The 22,570-nt window shown below is 42.2% G+C and overlaps 1 protein-coding gene across 7 annotated transcripts in view; it reads right to left on the reverse strand.

The window, feature by feature from the left end:
• Positions 1–8,384: 8,384 nt before the first annotated feature.
• The window catches only part of OPN5 (opsin 5), a 33,459-nt gene continuing 19,273 nt past the window's right edge, over positions 8,385–22,570 (reverse strand). For 6 of the 7 annotated variants that reach the window (XM_053286686.1, XM_053286690.1, XM_053286687.1 and 3 more), the window contains 3 exons: positions 10,856–11,190; positions 9,770–10,014; positions 8,385–8,723 (listed from right to left, as the gene is read on the reverse strand). In XM_053286686.1, the coding sequence (XP_053142661.1) occupies positions 8,657–8,723; positions 9,770–10,014; positions 10,856–11,190 (647 nt within the window). In that variant the 3' untranslated portion in view covers positions 8,385–8,656. Of the gene's footprint in view, positions 8,724–9,280; positions 9,350–9,769; positions 10,015–10,855; positions 11,191–22,570 lie in introns of all 7 variants that reach the window. The other variant, XR_008314061.1, reaches the window with a different exon arrangement.

The raw sequence follows: 22,570 nt of genomic DNA on the forward strand, positions 1-22,570 counted from the left end.
TTTCTTATATGTGTCCTTTTATTTTATTTTCCGTTCATCACTAAGTTTTTTGTGCAGACACATTGGCTGTTAAAGATTTTTCTTTCCCCTTCCGCACTGGAATTGTGTTTGACTGTGACTTTAGTAATCCCTTCTTAATGAACTCCCAACTATCTTGGGGTGCTTTCTCACTATGTTATATAGCTACCTAGTATTTCACTGAGCTTATTAAATTTATTTTATTTATTCTGTGTTGCTTTTTGCAATAACCCCAAGGAAGCTAACAACAACAACAAAAATAACATAAAAGTATTAAAATCAGTTTCCCTGGAATTCAAGGTACAGATTTGACTAAACTCATTTTAACTTCTCATAAAGATCAAGAATTCCAGCATGATGTGATCACCTCAAAGTTCACACTGCTTCACCCTCATTGTTCAAGTTTCCTATTGATTAGGATCAAATTAAGGATTGTTGATCCCCTCATTCCACTTTCTGAAAAAGGAAGCTGCCAGCAAGGCATGTCAGGAATTTGTTGGAGACATGAGCATCCAGAAGAGTGGGCTAGGGGAGACAGTTTCCTCCCACCACCAGATTGAGCCAGTCCCATTGAATTCTTACTGCCAGACAAATGGGTATAGGATTGTTGGGGGTAATTACTTATACAGGTGAAACTTGGAAAATTAGAATATCGTGCAAAAGTCCATTAATTTCAGTAATGCAAATTAAAAGGTGAAACTGATATATGAGACAGATGCATTACATGCAAAGTGAGATAAGTCAAGCCTTAATTTGTTATAATTGTGATGATCATGGCGTACAGCTCATGAAAACCCCAAATCCACAATCCCAGAAAATTAGAATATTACATGGAACCAAGAAGACAAGGATTGTAGAATAGAACAATATCAGACCTCCGAAAAGTATACAGTGTACTGTGCTTGATTGGCCAGCAAACTCGCCTGACCTGACCCCATAGAGAATCTATGGGGCATTGCCAAGAGAAGGATGAGAGACATGAGACCAAACAATGCAGAATTGCTGAAGGCCGCTAATGAAGCATCCTGGTCTTCCATAATACCTCATCAGTGCCACAGGCTGACAGCATCCTTGCCACGCCGCATTGAGGCAGTAATTGCTGCAAAAGGGGCCCAAACCAAGTACTGAATACATATGCATGCTTATACTTTTCAGAGGTCCGATATTGTTCTATTCTTCAATCCTTGTCTTCTTGGTTCCATTAATATTCTAATTTTCTGAGATTGTGGATTTGGGGTTTTCATGAGCTGTACGCCATGATCATCACAATTATAACAAATTAAGGCTTGACTTATCTCGCTTTGCATGTAATGCGTCAGTTTCACCTTTTAATTTGCATTACTGAAATTAATGGACTTTTGCACGATATTCTAATTTTCTGAGTTTCACCTGTATAGCAGAGGATCAGGAGCTAACTCACTCCCATTACAACAGAAGTTAACAGAATCTCAGGGGCAACAGCTTGTAAATGATAAGCATGGAGATTCATGTAAGGTTAAACTAATCTACTTTATTCAGAAGTCCATGATGATAGGAAAAGACCTGTATCTAACCCCAGGCTATATGCTGGTCAGAGAGAGACCTATAGAAGCATAGTGCTCAGAGAGAGAGAGAGAGAGCTAGAAGCACTCTGGGTAGAAGAAAAAGGAAGTCACTCCCAGGAAGTTCCTGAGTACATTCTATCAATAGAGAGGTCACAGAGGCAGAGATAAATAGGGAAAGGGAAGGAGACCTCAACTATCTATCTCTACTACCAGTTGCCCTAGTGGTCATTAGGGTTGCTGGTGCAAAAGGTCAATGCCATCTGGAGCTGCCTGGAGCTAAAGGAGATCCCCACCACAAAGAAAAAGTCCTGCGGATGCCCATGGTTAAAGACTCCATGCTTAGCAATGTTTCTTCCCAAACAGACATCAAGATAGTTGATGAAGTCCCCCTCTCATTACTACTAATCAGTTCTTTTCTTTCTTTTTTTAAAAAAGAGCTAGTTTTAATTAATGAAATCGTCTTGTAGAAAAGAACCACTATCTCAGGATATAACTTGTACATTTCCGATTGCTAAAGGACAGTGCATCAGTTACAATACCTTTTCCATGCAGCAGACACAGCAATCCCATCCAACTCCTTATAGCAACAAATCTCTATTGACTTCTTTTTGAGATCTTTTTCCTCCAGACACAATGGCATCCAGAAGGCCTGCACCTTTTTGTCCTATTAATATTATTCAGTTTCTGCAAGGCAGAGTTGCCACCAAATTTCACCCAAATGAAATGTTGGGATGAATGAGGTTCATTTAAGATAGTTCTTAAGAGCAAATCATAAGAATAGATTTCTTATGCATTCCTTGATCTAATAAAAACACAGCTCTGAAATAGAATCCTGGGCAGAAGGAAGTTGTTAGCACAGAAGGAAGTTAATTATCATGTTCTTTTTCTTTTATTGAGAAGGATCTATTCAAGAGCTAGCAAGCTGAAGTTATCTAAACTAACTGATTAGCTATGTCAACATGTAGATATAATCTCAGGTTTTACTATTGTAGACCTGAAGGCTTAGCTCTGTATAACATGGGGCTGCTTCTGGAGAATGGGCTGTAGCTCAGTGGTAGAGCACTTGTTTTGCCTGCAGACACCCTGAGGGAGTTACTTATACATGCCTTCCTTCCCCTGGGGTATCCAAAGAGCAAATCTGCTTTGCAGCAGATTCTCAAGATGTTTAATTCGGGGGATTAAATGGACAGTTCACTTAGGGTCAGCTCCTCTCTGCAATCCCAGGCAAATCTTTTCCCTGTTTGTTCCCACCATGTTGCTCTGGGTTTTTCCTCCAACCAATCAAAAAGGAGGAGGTGGGACAGCTTTTCGTTGTTGTTAGTTTGACAGCTATGAAAGAATGGCATGACAAATTGCCAAGCCTTGCCTTTGTGAGTGACTGCCTTCATCACCTCATGTCTCTCCCACCACACCCCAGACCATTTAAGAGGCAGGGTGTTTTCTCTGTGTCATGAAGACAAATGCAGCCGATTGAATCAGCTCAGACACAAAGGGCTCAGGTTACATTGAAGCTTGCTGTATTCTCCATTCTGTGTGTGTGTGTGTGTGTGTGTGTGTGTGTGTGTGCGCGTGTGTGCGCGCAGTACCGTTCAGAGCAGCAGCTGCTTTTTCAGCCCTCCCTTTCCATGCTTGCTCCAAGGAAGCCCAGCTGGGGACAGTGGGATGTCCTCCTTGCAAGAAAGTGTGTGCAGGAGTACAACCCTCAGCTAGGTGAAGGGGACTCCTCCTCCTCCGCCTCCCTTGCACTTTCTCCTTGTTCTGCTTGTTCAGAGCAGCTGCTCAAGGTGTCCTCGGGTTTCCTGGGAAGGAAGCAGCAGTAAAAACTTGCTCGGCAGGATTACAGCCCCACCCCCACAAATACTTCTACATGAGGGGAGGTGCTGAGTGAAATGAGTTTTGAAAAATGCCAAATTACTGGCATGGTCACTCCACACATCAAGGGAGAAGCGGCGGGGCATAATAGAAGCCTCAGGGTTTTTTCCCAAAAGCCGCTGAAACTAGAGGATTTTTAAAAGCCGGACATACTTTGGGCTAAGCCAGAATGTGCGGCCTTGATTCGGGAGAAAAGAGAGTCCTGTCTGTACTGGTCCCTGACAGCTTGCAGAAACTTCGGGGGTACATGCAGCTAATATGTGGACTGGCACCCTCCATTCCACAGGAGATTCGAACTATAAGCTCTGTATGTAAAGCCTCCGGCTAGGTTCACTCACTGCCACTTCCAGGTAGGACTGGGAAAGACTCCTGCCTGAAACCCCAGAGGGTTGTGGACGGTCAGAGAAGACATTCCTTCAGGGAGGAGAGCTGGTCTTCGCATAGCAAGCATGAATTGTCACGTTTGGTAAGCAGAGTCCACCCTAACTGCATTTGAACAGGAGACACCGCTGCCACTGAGTAGTCAATACTAAGCTAGATGGACTAATGGTCTGACTGTGTATAAGGCAGCTTCCTATGTTCCTATGTACTGAGTTAGATGGACCAATGGTCTGACTCTGTATAAGGCAGTTTCCCATTCTCCTCGCCCCGCCACCCCACAATCTGTTTCTCACAAGTCACAAAGGCTCTGTCAGAGTGTCATCCTCCTGTACCTCAGACGCTCTCTCTCATTTGCCTGTGTACTGGAGTTCTGTGGCTTGACTCAGCTCAACAAGAGTGAAGCAGTGGGTAAAGCCAATGTCATTCCCCAGACTTTGCACATTTTTTATGAATGGCCACTATTAAAAATTAAGTGCCAACCAAGAATTTAAACTGTGACCTTCCAGAAACATTTCCTATCATCAATCATTATAATGTAATACTAGTATTTGCAACAAAAATCATTCCCAACAATGTAGTATTCTAATATTTGCTATTGTTAATCATTCCCACCAATGTATTATTTTAATTTAATTCTGCTTGTAGGTGTCTACATTAATATTGTATTTCTCTTGGGAATCCATTCCATTACCCAAATGCTCTTGTAGCTAGGAAACATTACCCTCTACTTCTATTTTTGCCTTGATTTAGTATTCTACCATCTTTAGAGACTACAACTAATTCCCTTGCATCATTTACATTAATATTACTTAAAGCTATTTATAGACTCTGCTGCAATTTATTCCCAAAGCTCTTCCATTTTAGAAGGGTTAAGCTTAACACCAGCAGTATCTCCAAATATGCCACTTTTAAACACCATCTTTGTTATGGAGAAACTTCACTAAGGCCATTGAGCCTATCATGGCACTGTAGTCATGTTTTATGGCCCCCATATAGTTTGGTTTCTGGAGCACAAAGTATTCTGAGCTAGTCATATAATATGTCCAGTTCAGGGCACTGCATTTTAATAAGGTAATTGATGAAGTGGGATGAGTTCAGAGGAGGGCAACAGAAATGGTAAGGGGTCTGGAAACCAAGGTCTGGAACCCAAGATCTGTCCTGATGGTATTTAGTTTGAACTGCCTGAAGCCCCTCCCCCCTCTGACTCATGGTTTCAGTGGTGCAGAGCATAGGAACTTGGTATTTGACCCAATGTCACTGTTCACAAGATGTGCCATCCATGTACTTTAAAGCCTCTGGAGATATCATAGAAACAACTGAAGGTGGATATCAGATGCACTTGAACAAATAACCCTATAGGTCAAGAACCAAGTTCCTATGCTCTGCATCACTGGAACCATGAGACAAAGGGGAGACTACAGGCAGTTCAAACTGAATACCATCAGGACAAATCTTGGACAGCTCTGAGGGCAAAGAAGTCAGAACCTCAGATAGCTCCAAGCAGGACCACAAACCAGCTGGGAATAGCAACACAAGAGGGAGCTTGCTCCAGCAGCTGTTTGGAGTAGATTGCTGGTTTTTATGACTGCTGCCCAGGTAGAGTGGATTGGGCCTACACCTCCCCTGTGAGGTTTTGTTGTTTCAAATAGGGCCTTGCCCTATTTTTAAACCCATATCTTGGGTAGTGCTGGGCGACTTGGGCTGGCAGGTCCTTGAGGGACTCAAGGATGATGGCAGAGGACCATGTCAAGGATGACGGCAGAGGACCTGCCGTCAGAGGATGACGGCAGGACCATGTCTTCAGGTCATGGTGAGGGTGCTAGCTCTGGTTACCCTGGAAGGTTTGGCAGGAGCGTCCTGGTGCTGTGGGTTCACCCAGTGTCTGGGTCATAGGTTCTTCCCACTCTGTCTTATCCCCTGATCTGCCCTCTTTATCCCCCAGTTGGGAGGGTCTCAGATCTGAGGTCATAACACCACTTCTGTTTAATTGTACATTTTACAGAACTTAGATCAAGTGCCTTACATGTTCGTGGGAAACTGCTGGGTCACAGAAAACAGATGTGCTCCAATGACTATAATGAGGAAACATAACAAAATAATAATAATAATTATTATTACATTTATCTCCCACTCTTCCTCCAAGGAGCCCAGAGCAGTGTACTACATACTTAGGTTTCTCTTTCACAACAACCCTGTGAAGTAGGTTAGGCTGAGAGAGAAGCGACTGGCCCAGAGTCACCCAGCTAGTTTCATGGCTGAATGGGGATTTGAACTCGGGTCTCCCTGGTCCTAGTCCAGCACTCTAACCACTACACCATGCTGGTTCTCTTATAATCAAATTGTGTAAGTGTTAAATTATGTTAAATGCCTCATCTTGCATTTAAAGGTTAACTACTGAATCACTATAAATCACTATAAACCATTAATATCCATAAACCAAATGCTATGTATGTTTTTATGTGATGACTGGGTATCATCAAAACCATATATTAAATCTGGTTGCCCATATACATGAGAAAAGAACTTTACATGTCTGCTAAATCTGGAAAATGCAGTTACATTTTAAGGGAAAATCTTCTTTTACCAACACTACCATCTAGTGTTTTTAAAGCTACTTGCATCTCAGTAGTAAGTCCAAAATATTAAAAATAAATAAATCAGGCATTTCTCTTTAAGCATCTAGGAAGAAACTATACTTAGAGTAGAGTACAAGTCTAATTACATAAACTAAAATTACAGGTGATCTACTTTTGACTCAAAATTATAATGGGGTAAGGTTTTGACTATGAGCTTACAAACGATGTATGCAAGATATATGGACCCCTTTGTTATGCTCTCTGGGGAGGCACTTTCCCTGTTGCACAAGATGTTCCTCAAGTTCAGTGGGCACCACACTGCACAGCAGTAGCACTTTCATACATGAGGGAAACTCCTTTGCTGAAGTGGGGTGAAAGTACTCGCTACAGAGCTGCAGAACTACTTTAAACGGGGAAAGAAAACATCAGATTTTGGATCTTGAAAATATCTTATAGATTAGGGGTGCAGGGTTCAAGGCGTGCACGTGGCTTTTTCAAATGTCCGCCCAGTTAATTTCAGATTCTGCTCAGGTTGAATTAGGAAGGTGTGACTCTGATTGTGCACACACATTGCCTTGATACTGCTGCCCAGAACAACTTATTCTGCACACAGATTTTTTTTAAAAAAATAGAGAGAACACTGCAGGGGTGCACATTTCAAATGTCCCGGTGGGCTGGAACCCACCACAACTTGGCACGCGAGAACCAAAGTCAAATTTCAGCGCATGATTACACTGAAATTCATTACTAAAAATATTAATGAAAGCCATTACTTACTTACGGATCATTTCCCCCTGTCAAGTGAAGCACAGTTTTAACCAAAGATAGTGGCCATAAAATAGGACCTGTCCCTGCTCAGGCCGTGAGGCACCTGGAGTAGGTCAGCCTCCACACAAATGCCAACTCCTCTCCCTAAACCGCTGTTGCTTTCAGGCTTCCATCCTAGGCATGCAGCCCTAGAGCTCTTCATGGCTCCTGCTGTGGCTGGAGGATATTCCTACCTGCAGGCCAGCAACATAAGGCCAGCCCCAGGCCTTATGTTGTGGCGGCCTGTTCTAGAATAACAATAATAATATTGCAATATTCCTATTCCTGTAAAGACAGCTTTGTATAGCTATAATGTGTTCAAAATAATGACCAAGGATTTTGGGAGAAGATCTACACATAAGACTTTTAAAAGTCGACTGATAAAGTTTCAGCCAAATGAGCCATACCTGTTTGCTTTGACTGCGCTTCAGACAGGGCTAGCTCTAGATTTCAAGGGGCAAAGGGTCCTCGCCAGCCCCTTAGGTGGATGGGCTACCTAGACTAACTGGTGACAGCAGCTGGCAGTGAGAGGATGAGAATGGGCAGTGAAACTGGCAGCAGTGTGAGCATGACAAGGACAAGGGGCAGCCGTGATGAAAGCAGGCTGGAGTGGAGAGGGCCAGAATTGCAGTCACACTGCATTGGGGCCAGGGATGCAGGAGGAAAAGAGGCCCAACATCAGCACATGAGCACACACTCTCCACTCCAGCCTGCTTTTGCCACTGCTGCCCCCTTGTCCTCCTCATGTCATCACTGCAGCCAAGGACTGCATCAGTGCCATGGCCGGAAAAAGAAGAGAAGAAGGGGTGGCAAGGCAGAGGTGGACATGGACCAGAAAGCGCCATTGTTTTCATTATCAAGTGCCCCACCCCAATGCAGCGTTGCTTTGACTGATGCTGTGTCCGGTCCATTGAAGGGGCAATTGAAATGGTGAGTGCGCTAGGCAGAATTTTAAAGAGGCCCAGAGGGACGAAGGGTGAGGGGCCTGGAATCAGTGGTGGGCCTTTCTGGAACAGCAAACTCTGGCAATTGCCCAAGGGTGTTGTGCTGACACAGGGCCTCCTTACAGGTATATGTTCAAAGCAGACTGCTGGGTGTGCTATTGTTGACTGGGTGGAAAACATCTGAATGGATGAAATGAGGGCGGGTCAGATGCCAGCATGGACAATGACAAACATATTCAACACCTCATTACCATATATGTATATAAAAACCTTAATGAGTTGTTTAAAAAACCCTAATTATAATAGAGCCCCGGTTTACACATTTCAAACTCAGACAAAATGACATATATTTTAAAGTGTTCATCTTCCAGTTAACGTGGGGGAAATGCACAGTAAACATGACACTGTAAAAAAAAAAGCAAAGTGAAATTGCTACAATTATAAACACATTTGCAAAGGAAGCATTTGGAAAGAAAATGGTTGACTGGTTGGTTAACTGACTGTTGAAAGGGTTTCATACACTGTCCAGTTGAGTTTCATTAGTTACATCAGACTTGTTATCTGTAGATATTGTGTACAGCCTGTGGGAAGGAATAAACAGACATATCAAATGAAGTTGTCTTTCTGGATTAATAGCCTCATTTATCTCAGAGTTGCACATGAAATGTGATTAACTGCTACCACGACAGTCTTCAGCATCTCTGCAGTTTTTAAAAATGTTGAGGCAATCCACACAGCCACACAGTGCATTCCCAGGCACTTTTTCTCCCCTCAGGACGTAGCAATCATTGTGACTTTTCTAGATAACCAGTCCTGAATAAAATCAGACCACAACTGATAAATGATGAACATACATGCGTGATTCAGCCCATAGTCAGCTTCAGTCTCTTTTGAGAGACCTATATCTGAATGCTTGCGAAAAGAGTATGTTCCCATGAGCAACTTTTGAGAAGACACTTCTACACTGCTGCTCTGTGCACATTTTTCTTTTAGCCAAATCAGATGGAAGAGTGACCATTCTGCATGTTTAAACACAGAAGTACCACGATCACAAAGAAAGAGAGGTAGCTGTATGACTTTAAAAGCAAAGATGTGTACAGGTGAGGAGTGCAGAACTCCCCCTCCACCCACAGCTTACCTGCCTGTAGCATCTCTCATCAGACACCTTTTCTCCTCCACCAGTCTCTGATAACAGAAGTGTACTCAGCTAGGAGAAAAACATTTAGGGAAGGGGTTGCAGGAATGTATGCTTTAGGAAATTGGTTCCCAAACTTGGGATCCCAGATGCTGTTAGACTTCGACTCCCATCATCCTTATCCACAGTGGCCAAGGTATCCACTGGGAGCTGTAGTCCAACAACATCTGGGGATCAAATTTGAGAACCCCTACTTTAGGGGATGAGGCATGCACTCTTCACCAATGTGATTTTTTTGCTTTTAAGACCAGACCCCCAGTTTCTACTGATTTGGGCTGCCGTCACATCTAGTTTGACCCTGAGATGGATCTGTGTCGTTATTTTCACATCACATTTTCATGTACCTTCAAAGAGGCTGTCAGTCAGCAGAGGACCCATGAATGAATTCATTAAAGCAGCACTACAGAAGTTGCCTACTCCTGAAAAACAAACCTGGACTTCTTCAAGGAGTTTTTCTTCTGCAACGGCTTGAGACCACCTGGTCGACAACAGGAAGATTTGCAATCAATGACCTGGTAAATAACAGGGTTGTACATAGCTGCTGATTTTGCAAGCAAGGTTGGTATCACCGAAACTTTGATGGGAACTGAATCGGGTCTTCCAAATGCTGACCACACTGAGACCACAGCATATGGGATCCACGCAATTAGAAATCCTGCACAGATCAACATTGCCACCTGGTGAGAAGAAACAGTTAATAAGTAGGAGAGAGACCCTATTACTAATAACAATAGATACAGACCACATTTCTCATATGCTATGTGTTGCATTACCAGAAATAAAACCACACGCAGCATCAAGCAGGAGACCAAATAATCCAGTTTAATTTATACACTCACTGAACACTGTAATTTGGTTAACTTTTAAAAATGTATCTCCGGATGCATTTTCATGAGTTTCACTGAAGTGGCAAGACCAAGGTCAAAAGAACAATTGCTGCTCCTACTTTGGCCTTGGAAGTGGGAACTGAGCGCCCTACATTGTGCTTCTTGTACTGTTCATTTATACATACATTAAATGGGCACTGACCACATTTTCACCAATAAAGATCCAAGGAAGCCTTTTCTCTTCAAGAGAAGTGAGGCAGTTGGGTGGGCGGGACCCGGGTGGGTAACTACCCTCCTGGACTAGTTTTGAGGCCAGCTATGTTAAAGCCATGCTGTGACTTTAGAGCAGACCTGCTCAACTTTGGCCCTCCTGCAGATGTTGGTCTACCACTCCCATAATCCCTGGATATTGGCCACTGTGGCTGGGGATAATGGGAGTTGTGGTCCAAAAACATCTGGGGGCCAAAATTGAGCAGGCCTGCTTTAAAGGTAAGGGGTACTGAAAGTGTAGATTTCACACACACATATACAGAAGGGGTGGAGGGGGGTGTCATATTGAGCTTTCCCTGTTGCCCAAATTCCCTTTTCTCTTCTCTTGACACTACATATAGCTGCTCCCCTTCAAAATGCTACATTGAGCCTTTCCCATGATTAACCCCCTTCCAAAACCCGCTTGGTACCATATACCTACCTTTGTTAATTTCATTTCTAGAGCATGAGAGTTTTGAATCCTGGTATCATAATGAGCTACTTCTTTGGCGGACGACTTGACCTTTGCTATTATTTTAATATAGGAAAACATGATCACTGCTGTTGGGAGTAGAAGGCAAAAGAAGAGGATATTCAGGATAAAAGCCTGTCCAGCCACTGAACCTTGAGCCAGCCACCAATCCAGAGTGCACGAGGTTCCAAATGGCTCAGGAGCATAGTTCCCCAAGCCAGCAAATGGAATTGTTGCCCAAAATGTAGCATAGGACCAGATTATTCCTAAGCAGATAAAGGCATGGTGTCTCTTCAGCCACGTACCTAGATGAAAATGTATGGTTACTACAAAATATAATCATATTGTAAAAATATTGAAAACGTATAGCTAAAAATAAGTGCTTACATACACACACAGCCCTGAAACAGGGACCCTCTAGATGTCTTCACAGCTGTTCTTTTCTGTGAGCAGCTCTTGCACAGCTGGGAGAATGTTTAAATGACCTAGTTAGGTGGGCAGCTCCCAAATGCTGTGCGTCATTCCCAGGGGCGTAGCAAGGTTGGAATGGGCCCAGAGACAAGATTTTAAAATAGGCCCCCCCTCACTGAAGCTCAGCTCATGAAGTAAAGAAATCTTAAATGAGACTGAATAGTGGTAACAAAAATCATAGTAGAATCTGGACCGGGTCTCACGATCAGTGAAACCCGGTTTTTCCTGGTGAGCTGGAAGAGCGGGCTAAGCCCGCTCTACCCGCTCATGAGCAGGCAGGGAGCCCTGGGCAGCCAGATCAGCTGCCCACATGATGGCCAGCTCCGTGACAGAGCCAGCGGGGGGGAGCAGGGGCCGCGTGGCCCCCGCAAGCCCCAGTATGCCCTGCGCGACTGCGCAGGGCATACTGGGGAGACCCCCGAGGCGGGAGGTGGCTTTTTGCCTCCCGGACGGGAGTCTACTCATGAGTAGGTGCGGCGCAAAGGCGCGGTGCGGCTACTCACGATTGCAAAAAGCAGGTTTGCAGGAGCGCTCGCTCCGCAAACCTGCTTTTTAGCAGGGGTTCTCGAGCGGGTTAACCGCTCAAGAACCACCGGGCTCTGCTGCGAGTCCGGTGGTTCTTACAGTCACCAAAAATCGGGCTAGCCTCTGCTAGACCGATTTTTGCTGATCGTGAGAAGCGCCTATCTATCTATCTATCTATCTATCTATCTATCTATCTATCTATCTATATCTCCTATGTGCCACAAGAGAACATCATCCTAAATTATTTTTTTTTAAGGTTTTGTAAATTGTGGATGATGCAAGTCATTTAATTGTACTAGAGAAAGACTTGCTGTTCTGGTAGCTCCAGGTCTTAACACTCACATCAGTTTTGGAAAATGAATACAACTGAAGGAAGCCCAGGCAGGTGCGTGGCTGGGGGAGTCAGTCATGTGACTTGCCTCTGTGGGGGGCCCAAGGCAGTGGGCCCCCAGACAACTGTCTCCCCTTGCCTGATTATAGTTATGCCCCTGGTCATTCCCATGGAATCAATAGCTCCTCCTGGCATGCTGCTGATTCCATGGGAAAGGCCCACATAATAGCGCTCCATCTACATATATCAGGGGCTGAATAGCTTCTTGTGTGAACCTCTGCATCTTGAAGCAAAAAAATTAAAAATCAAGTGGGGTTGGAAAAAACAAAACAGGGTAAGGCCTTAGAATGAAGCAGTTTTAGCAAATGACGATCAGACAAAGATGAAAAGTGGAACCATTAATTATCGTTTCTTGGGTATGGTTGTTCACCCAGCTGCGAATCTTTCTAACTTTAATCTCATCTAACCAACATTTTACCATCTTTTCAACAAGAATATCATGGGAGACTTTCAAATGCCTTGTTGAAATCAAGATACACTGTGTCCACAGCATTCCCATTATCTACTCAACTAGTAGGGGATAAGCTTAGTCTGGCATGACTTGTTCTTGACAAACCCATTACATTCTTTTTGAAGTGTTCATAGACAAACTGCTTAATAATCTGTTCTAGGATCCAGCTAGGTCAAGCTAGGTCAAGCTGGTCTACAGTTTCGAGGCTTCCGGTTCTGGCGCTGACCGAGCAAGACGCTTCTCTTGGAGTCTCCGAGAGAAGACCTGCAGAAAACAATTGCGGGGGTTTAACAACCACCACCCACCCGACTGGATTAAAGTGGGAGACGAAGAAGACTCAACCAGCCCAGAGAAGTCAGCTCCTGCTGCAAAGGGGCATGGGGAAGCCGAAGTCCTTTCATGCCAGTTGAGCAACAGGTCTAGAGTCAAAGAGAGTGCTGCAGTGTGGAGTTCAGGTTGCCCTGAAACCAAGCTCAGAAGCGCTGCAACTTCTATCTAATGCCAACAAGTCAATAAAGGAATTTCTTAAGAATCTCATCTAAAAGAATAAGGAAAACAACATCTTGTGAGATAAAACCTTATTTAAACAATGCTTTTGGACACTTTTGGATGTTAAAGTATGGTTGAAATATCACAGTCCTATAGGGAGAGGGATTAAAGCTCTATAAGCACATCTACAGGAGAAGAGGATCCAAAACTTTGTAGTAGTTTCGAAGAGAGGGATGACTAATGCTCATTCCTTCTTTTGTGTTTCCAAATTGTTACTAGATCTGTTAAACTAATCTAAAGTAATCCAAACCTTGCTAAAGTTACTCAAAGTAGCCAAAGTTACTACACTGTTAGCTTATAATACACCCTAAAGTGCAAAGACTTAATGCTGGGGACTACCGAGGTGAATATGGCGAACTTCCGGGTGCTTTGAAGAATGTGAAATATATCCCCCACCTTCTTTTGGGGGCACAGATGATTATCAACTTGAACTTACAAATGTGAATCTGGGATGAAAGGAGCCCGTGACTATATTTACATAGTGAACAACTGGACAGATACATTTCGGGCAAAGAAGAGCTAAAAGAGTTTAAAAAAAAAAAAACAACACCCAGAAGAGCTAAAAGAGTAAAAAACAACAACACCCAGTTGGATTTTTTGGGAGTTCTGAAAGCAAGGCAAAGGAAAGCCAGCTGCAAAATATTGACTCATTACACCGGTTTGGATTTAGTTGTTGAGTTAACATATGATAAAGTGAAATCAAAGTGAAAATTATACTTTTCCTTTGGTAGTCATGGGGGTGCATATTGTTTAAAGAATTAATTTTGTTGTAAACATCTAATATGTTACTGTAGGTTATGGTTGGTATATCAGAATGTCGAAGAATAAGAATACTCCAACTGGATCACAACTAATATGGCTAGGAAACTATCAGTGGGAATGATTCCACAAATGGATTCCACAAATGGATAGGTCTACTAGTGAAATCTGGGAGTTACTTCAAACCATTAATAGTAAATTAAATATAAATAACGAAGTGGTTCAATCTACGGTTCAGAATATGCAAACTCTTAAAGAGGATATACAACAGATAAAAGCAGACTCACAGGTCTTAAAGCAAGATATATCACAGCTGAATAAAGAGGTACAAGTGATGAAACAAGAGATTACAGACAACTCAAATAAATGTAACAATTTGGAAGAAATAAATAAAGGAATAGTGGAGGATAGTAAACAAAATTTTTAAAAAGTAGACGTTACAGATCAGGAGATAGCATGAAGAGTTAGCTGATCAACTTGCAATGTTGCAACTGGTACAGAGGGAAAAAATGCTCAGAATAAGGGGAATTCCAGAAAGCTCAACTCAAAACACAGCAGATTTGCTGACAAATGAACTAGCCAAACTTTTGCAGATAGATTTACCTAATATGGAAGGACTTATTGAAGATGCCTTTATAGTAAATTCCACTTTTACAATTACCCACAAGAGACTGTATAATCCAACTTAATTCAAAATCTACCCGAGACCGTATTATACAAGCCCATTTTCAATAAATGGGAAATTAATGGACAAACAATTATGGTGTTGAAAGAAATTCCAAGAAGATTTCTTAGGAAACGAAAAGATTACAGGGATTTGATTGATACTCCAAAACAAAATAAAATCCCCTTTAGATGGGAGTTCCCTCAAGGGGTTGTCTTTACCTATAAAAATAAGAAATATAGATTAACCGAAGACTCCAAAATAAAGCAATTTCTTCGTAGATATAGGAACGATCTTCAGGTCTTAGGGGATTTCCAAAAGTCACAAGGCAATAAATAAGGAGTGATTAGCAAAACAAATAAATAGTCAGTATGGAAATAAATGGTTTAAATATTTTAAAAAAAACGCCAAAAAATCTCCCATGATCTAAAGAAAAGAAAAATTGATTTGATTTGCTTACAGAAACTGCATATAAGAAGGAGAGATAGAAAATACCTACAAAACAAAGCACTTGCCCAGCAATTTGAAACATTAGTTATTGAGGGGGAAAGGGGGAGTAGTCTTTTATATAAAAGACTTTTTAGAGCCAAAACTGATATAAAACGATGATCATGGAAGAATTTTGATAGTAGAAATAAAGGTTGGAAATTTAAAATACACAGTAGTGGGCATATATGCCCCCAATGAGGCAAAAGCAGATTTTTATAGAAAATTGGAAAAGCAAGTAACAGAGACAGATAGGCAACTGATTATATTAATGGGAGACTTTAACTGAGTTGTCTCAATGCAAGCTGATAGAGATTCAATAGATTTGAGGGGAAATGATGGGAAATTACCAAAAGCCTTTTTTAATATGGTTGAGCATTTTGGTCTACATGATATATGGAGAATCAAAAATACAGATGCTAAGGAGTATACTTTCTTTTCAGATAGACATAAAATGCACATGAGAATAGATATGATCTGGGCTAATGCAGGTATGTTGATAAAAGTCAAAGATATTGATGTATTGCCAAGGATATTTTCTGACCATAATCCTATAGAACTAAAGTGGAAAATTGGAATAAAGAAAAATTATCAATGGAAATTAAATGAATCCTTTTTGAATTACTCTAAAATTGTGAAATTAGGTTCACAAAAACTTAAAGAATATTTTGAGATAAACTTAAAGGATGATCTACAAATGAAGACAGTATGGGATGCAAGTAAAGGGGTGATGAGGGGATTCTTTATTCAACAAAATGCATATTGGGGGGAAAGGGAAGAAGAGAATAAGTACCTAATCCAGATTCAATTTAAGGGCTTGGAAGGGGAACTAATTGAAAAAAAAGGTGACCAAACTTTAATACAACAATTAATGGTATTAAAACAGAAATATTCCATGTTGACAGTGGAGGAGATGGAAAGAAATTTAAAATTTCTAAAACAGAAATCTTTTGAACAGGCAAACAAACTGGGCAAATATTTGGCCTGGAAATATAGAGTTGAACAGCAAAAGAATTATATAACGAGCCTGAATACTCCAGTGGTATTATTAATCAACAGTCAGTAATTAAAAGAGCATTTTATAAATATTATAAGGAGGTTTCTCAAAAAAGAAAGGTTGATATAAAGAAAGTATAACAATTTTTACAATCAAGGAATTTACCAAAATTAAACTCAAAACAACAGGAAATGTTGAATCTTCCAATCTCCAACGAAGAAGTGAAGGATGCCATTAAGCAAGCAAAGTGTGTGTGTGTGTGTGGGGGGGAATCGCCTGGACCGGATGGTCTTTCTGTTATATACTACAAAGTTTTTAGTGAAGTATTGCCTCAACCATTACAATGGACAATGAATGAAATTATGATGAAGGGTTGGTTCCCTGACTCATGGAGGCAAATATTACATTAATACCAAAACCTGGCCAAGATCAAACTCTGGTTAAAAATTATAGACCTATCTCCTTACTTAATAATGATTATAAACTATTTGCTTCTATACTTGCCAAAAGAATGGAAGGGGTACTGGTAGAGTTAATTCATGAAGATCAGGCTGTATTTCTACCAAGAAGGCAAATGAAGGACAATGTGCGAACTGTCTTGAATGTATTAGAACATTATGGAAAGCATAATGATAAACAATTGGCTATGTTATTTTTGGTTGCAGAGAAGGCCTTCAATAACATCTCCTGGCAATTTATGTTGAAAACCCTGGAAATTGTAGAGTTTGGAGCTAATTAAATAAGGGCGATTGGATCTATATATTCTGAACAAAAAGCAAACATTAAGGTTAATGGAGAATTTACAGATTATTTTAGTATTCAAAAAGGTACCAGACAAGGTTGTCCCTTGTCTCCATTATTATTTATATTGGTCCTGGAAATTATGTGCAGGATAAGGGAAGAGACCAAAATACAAGGATTGTCAATAGGGACACAAAGATACAAATTAAGAGCCTTTGCAGACGATATAGTGTTGTTTTTACAAGATCCTTTAGAGTCAATTGATACATTATTGAAAATATTAGAATCATATGGGAATTTGGCAGGGTTCTATATAAATAAGGATAAGACAAAGGTATTAACTAAAAATATGAACAAAGAAGATATTGAACATTTTTGTTTTGAGATCTAGATTCAATGTGGGGGAAAAGGTAAAATACCTAGGAGTTACTCTTACAACAAATAATGCCTTATTGTTTCAAAATAATTATATTAAAACCTGGAAGGAAATAAAGACAGATTTATGTAGATGGAATAGATTGAATTTATTGTTAAGTGGAAGAATTTCTGTTATCAAATGGAATATCTCATAGTTTCAGTATCATCAGATTAACGCCTTATTCAAGCAAGATTGCAAAAAGGATTTTAATCAATCAGTCAGAATTTGAACAACAGTTGTGTGACAAGGAAGACAAACTACCGGTAGTCTCTAGGATGTATAATCTGTTATTATTGGAAGATACAAGCACGGACGTAATGAAAACTTCAATGATTAAATGGGCTCAGGATTTTGGTTACAATATAGAGTTGGAGAAATGGGAAAAACTATGGATAGAAGACATGAAATATACTACCTGTTCTAATTTAAAGGAAAATAATCTTAAGATGATGTATAGATGGCATCTAACTCCTAAGAAGTTGGCTTTAATGTACAAGAACATGTCAAAAGTGTAAAAAAGAGGAGGGTTCCTATATAAATTTATGGTGGACTTGTAATAAGTCTAAAGGTTATTGGGATTTGATATACAACGAGCTTAAGAAAGTGTTTAAAGTGACTTTCCCTAAGAGCCCAGAAACAATATTACTAGGCATCGATAATGGCTCACTGTCGCACTAGAAGAACTCCAAGGTCCCTTCCATTTTAAAATACTATTATTCTACTGCTATCCATTACAAACGTCAGTCATGCAATACAACTGCAAAAAAGATGAATGCCATTTTAGGCTGCTTTAACAGAACCACAGTTCCCAAGGCATGAGAAGTAATAATTTCACTTTGTTCTGCATTAGTTAGACCACATCCAGAATAGTGTGTCCAGTTCTGGGCTACATATTGTAAGAATGATGTGGGCAAATCAGAACGGATTCGGAGGAGAGGAACAAAGATGGTTGGAGTCTGGAAAAGGTATGAGAGTGGGCATGAGACTACTCTTCAAATACCTGAAGGCTGTCACAGAGAAGAGAATAAAGACCTGCTCACGAAGAGCAGGGCTAGCTTGTAATGGGTAAAGTTACCCAAGAGTAATTTCTGGTTGAACATTTCTTAATGGTAAGAGCAGTTTGACAATGGGATCAGGGGAGGAGTGGGCTCTTCCTCAGTGGAGGTCTTCACGAAGAGGCTAAACTGTTGAGGGTGCTTTTTCAGTTCTGGATTTCCTGTATCAAGCACAAGGTTGGACTAGCTGGCTCCCTCCAACCCTTTGATTCTGTGATATCCTAGTGATGTGGCCCCTTCCAGTACAATGCATGCATAAGTCCATATTTATTCCATACTAGTATTTTTTAGCCCGTTATAATAACGGGCGCTAGCCTTCCCACCCTCCCTCCCAGCTTCTGAGACCACCTTACCCCGGCCCTTGTCAGTTGGCCCGAAAAAATCATTAATTGTAGAGGGAGAGAGAAGCTTGCAAGCAGTGCTTCTCTCTCTGCAAAGCCTCTTTCTGAACTGGCGCTTTGGGCAGAAAGGACGCCTCTTGCGTCCTTTCCGCCCAAAGCGCCAGTTCGGGCAGAGTCTTTGTTCAGAGAGGAGCACTGCTTGCGCGCTCCTCACTCCCTCTTCAATTCAGGTCTTTCTTCGCCCAGCTGACATGGGCCGGGGTAAGGTGGTATCGGAAGTTGGGAGGGAGGGTGGGAGTTTGGCAGCAGCGGCGGGGGCAGCATTTTTTCTTTTAGGCTTTAACGGCCTCCGCGCGGCCCCCGGTGTCTGGTCCCTGTCTCCCCGGTGTGGTCTCCGTCGTTCCTGTGGCAATTTTCCCCGTCGCCTGTTATCTGGCTTGGCGGCGGCCACTTCTGTTCTTTCTCTGGCCGGGTGAAGCCACCAAGATGGCTGCCTGGTGGCTGTGTCCGTTTTGTTGCGGCTGAACTGGGCATGCGCTCCAGGCCAGGGAGGCACAGACAGGCCAGGGAGGCACGGACACACGCTTGGTGTCCGTCCATGGACGGACACCAAGCGTTTTATTAGAGAGGATTCTATATACATGTATATGTATAAATACACACACACACACCTTTAGTGATGAATTAAAACTAGACATGTTGGAGACCTGTACAAGACCGGTTGGATTATTATTACAGGATGCTCATAAATTTAAGACAAATTTAATTGCATTTTATTTAATTGAAGGTATCATAAATGAGTAGAACAAGATAGAAGCAAACAGGAAGAGTAGCTCTTGTACAGAGTAAAGATGGAAAAGATGGAACTGATTTTAACAAGGATATAATAGGCTGAAAAGCTCATCCGTACAAGTCTGTCAGTAGTGAAAGGGATCACTTGAATGTTTTTGACACTGTCATGACAGTCACCAAATGACTAAAGATGCTGGCAAGTACAGGATTCATGTATCACATTAGCTACTGTTGTAAGAAGTGTCTCTTGAAGACGATATGTGAAAGATTAGATTGGCAGCCCAGCCAGAGAGCTTCTATACCGCCTGATTCGCACATCTCTAGGCACATCTTCAGATGATGATGAAGAAAGCCCACATTGCTGTGATTAAGGCTCATAGCCTTAACCGCCCAGAGACTAAAGTTTGGGCGGTATATAAATGTGATGAATGAATGAATGAATGAATAAAATAGCCAGGATTTTTGGCACCCTAGGTGAAGTATGATTCCACCCCTCCCCTACATTTAGTATAGAGAAAAATTGAAGGTATGAAATCTATGGACCAGATTAAAACCAGCAAACAATTAATCTATCACCCACTGCCACAAACAGCCACCACATGGTAAACCAAACTTGTAAAGGGGGGGGAGCAAAAACAGACCAATTTTGCTAGAGAATTTTTTCCGTTTCCCTATGTTTTGAAACCAGATGAAAAACAGTTTTAAACCAAACCTCTGTGTGTGTGTGTGTGTGTGTGTGCGCGCGCGTGTGTGCCTGTGTGCGTGCACACACACACACAGAGGCTTCCAAGGGGTGGGGACACTCTTGCTCCCTCTCGTTCTCTCTGAAAGAGGGTAGAAACAATATATAGTAATTGCATTTTAAAAAGTATTTCTTATGGCTTTCAAGACTGTTCTTTCCATTTTAAATGTTGAAATATGTCAAAATATGAAGTGCAGTAACATCTGGTTCTAATTGCTGATTTAAATAATATAGACAGCCCTTAGAGATGTTCATCCTTTTGGAAGGAGGTTTTTGGTGGGAGGTTCTGAGTCAAAGGTTGTGAAAATCTCATGCCACTAAAAATAGCTAACATTTATAGTGCATTTTATGAATGCACTGACATGTCTTTTAAAAAGATTAAACCATCCAACCAAACAAATGGGTTTCACTGTATAAGATGACCACGATGACAACGACCAGTACTTTTATACTACTTTTGAATGAATGGGGATTAAAGAACATTTAACACACAAAGAACCCTTTCTCATGATTGTGTGAGAGGGCTTGAGGGCAGGCGGCAGAAAAGGCCGCAGAAGCTCACCTCCCCCACAGATGATCGGGAGCGGGGAGGGTCTGGGTGAGCAGAGCATGTGCCCAGAAGGTCCACGGCTGCCACAAGCAGGATGAAGGTGTGGGGGTTGGGAGTGCACGGTACATTGTGGGGAACTCCCCATTGATGGGTGTGTGCCTGTCAGTGCTTCAGCACTGGCTGAAAGCAGCCAACGCTGACACACAGTCAGTTAAATGGGGTTAAAGGAGCACTCACACCTTTAACCTCATTTAAGAACCCGGCTTCTTAGCTGGGCCAGCCAAGGGCATATGCCATAAAATATGCCTTTGAGGGTTGAGGGACCCCTATGTCATCTAGATGCTTCTCACTGAGGCTGTTCTCACAAGCAGCCAAGACTGGGCTAAGGCAGCCAAACCTAGGCTTGGCTGCTCATGTGAACCAACGGGAGTGCATGTCTCCCAGTGACCCCTCTGCGGCAAACCTTCCAAAGAAGCCCGCTGGTTAGCCAAGATTAAGGGTGCGCTTATGCCCTTAACCCTATCTAACTGTCTGTGTATCAGCACTGGCTGCTTGGAGCAGGCAATGAGACATTGCGGGGTTCCCAGCTGGTGCCGGGGATATCCCCACAATGCACTGCGTACTCACGTGGTGCATTGTGGGATTTCCCGGGGGCTGGGATGATGTGTCCTAAAATGTGGTGCCTGTGGCAGCCGCGGACCACCTGTGGGGTCCACAGCAACTCTCCAGGGATTGTCTGTGGCGAGCTTCTGCTGCCTTCCCTGCCACCCGCCCTCAAGCCCTCTCACTTGAATGTGAGAAAGGGCTCACTGATTAAGCTTCAACAAGCTCCACAATCTGTTCCAAGATAGAGCCCACAGGTCAATACTGGGCAAACACTGCAAGAGTCTGTCTGTGGGTAGTCAGGACTACAGATAGCCCACTGTGGAAATAGCTATGAGGTCAAGCTGGATGCACGGCAGTCTGACAAGCAGAAAGTTCCAGCATTAGTCCTTAGCAAGGTGAATGTCTCAAAGTCTACCTCCTCAGAAGTAAACTCCTGGGTCAGTAACCATATGGATTTCAGTCGCCACAGGCATCAAGGCCTGGGCAGGAATCATGCCCATGCCCTAACCTGAAGGTGCCAGCTCCAGCATGGCTGGAAAGCTCATTATCCCTGGGCATGGCATGACAGTTGCATCCTTAGAGGATGACAGCATTGCTAATACGTGGGGTTCCCTTTCTGTGGGAGTCTTTGGTAAGATGGTTACTTTGGAGACTACTAGGTATGGCTCTTATACCCAGTTTTCCCTAGCCTCGCCATCCTGTGTCATTGGAGCCTTCCCTTGATTTGGGGGAGGGAGAGAATCAGCATCCTGGGCCTAAGACCACTGCACAGTTAATCTCAATCTCCCTCCCTGTAGTTAATAGAATCGTCGTTTTTGGAGTTGGAAGAGACCTTAGAGGTTTTCTATTCCAATCCTCTGCTATGACATATAGACCTCTGGCATTCAGGTGACAGAATAGAATGCATAGATAGAATACAGGTGATTTATAGAATACATGTAGCTTTTGACAATGATGTGGCCCAATATTTAAATAGAACCATGGCACACTGCAATTTCAGATCAATTGGGGCTTCCTGGTTTGATATTCTTAATATAGTTTTGTTTTAAGAGCTCCCATCAATAACTGATGATGTCCCTTCCTTGTGGTAAAAAATGCTAAAAATGACAAGGGTGAACATGTCACTGCTGAATATATTTAGTAGAGG

This window comes from Hemicordylus capensis, chromosome 1, assembly GCF_027244095.1.
Source record: "Hemicordylus capensis ecotype Gifberg chromosome 1, rHemCap1.1.pri, whole genome shotgun sequence".
NCBI lineage: Eukaryota > Metazoa > Chordata > Lepidosauria > Squamata > Cordylidae > Hemicordylus > Hemicordylus capensis.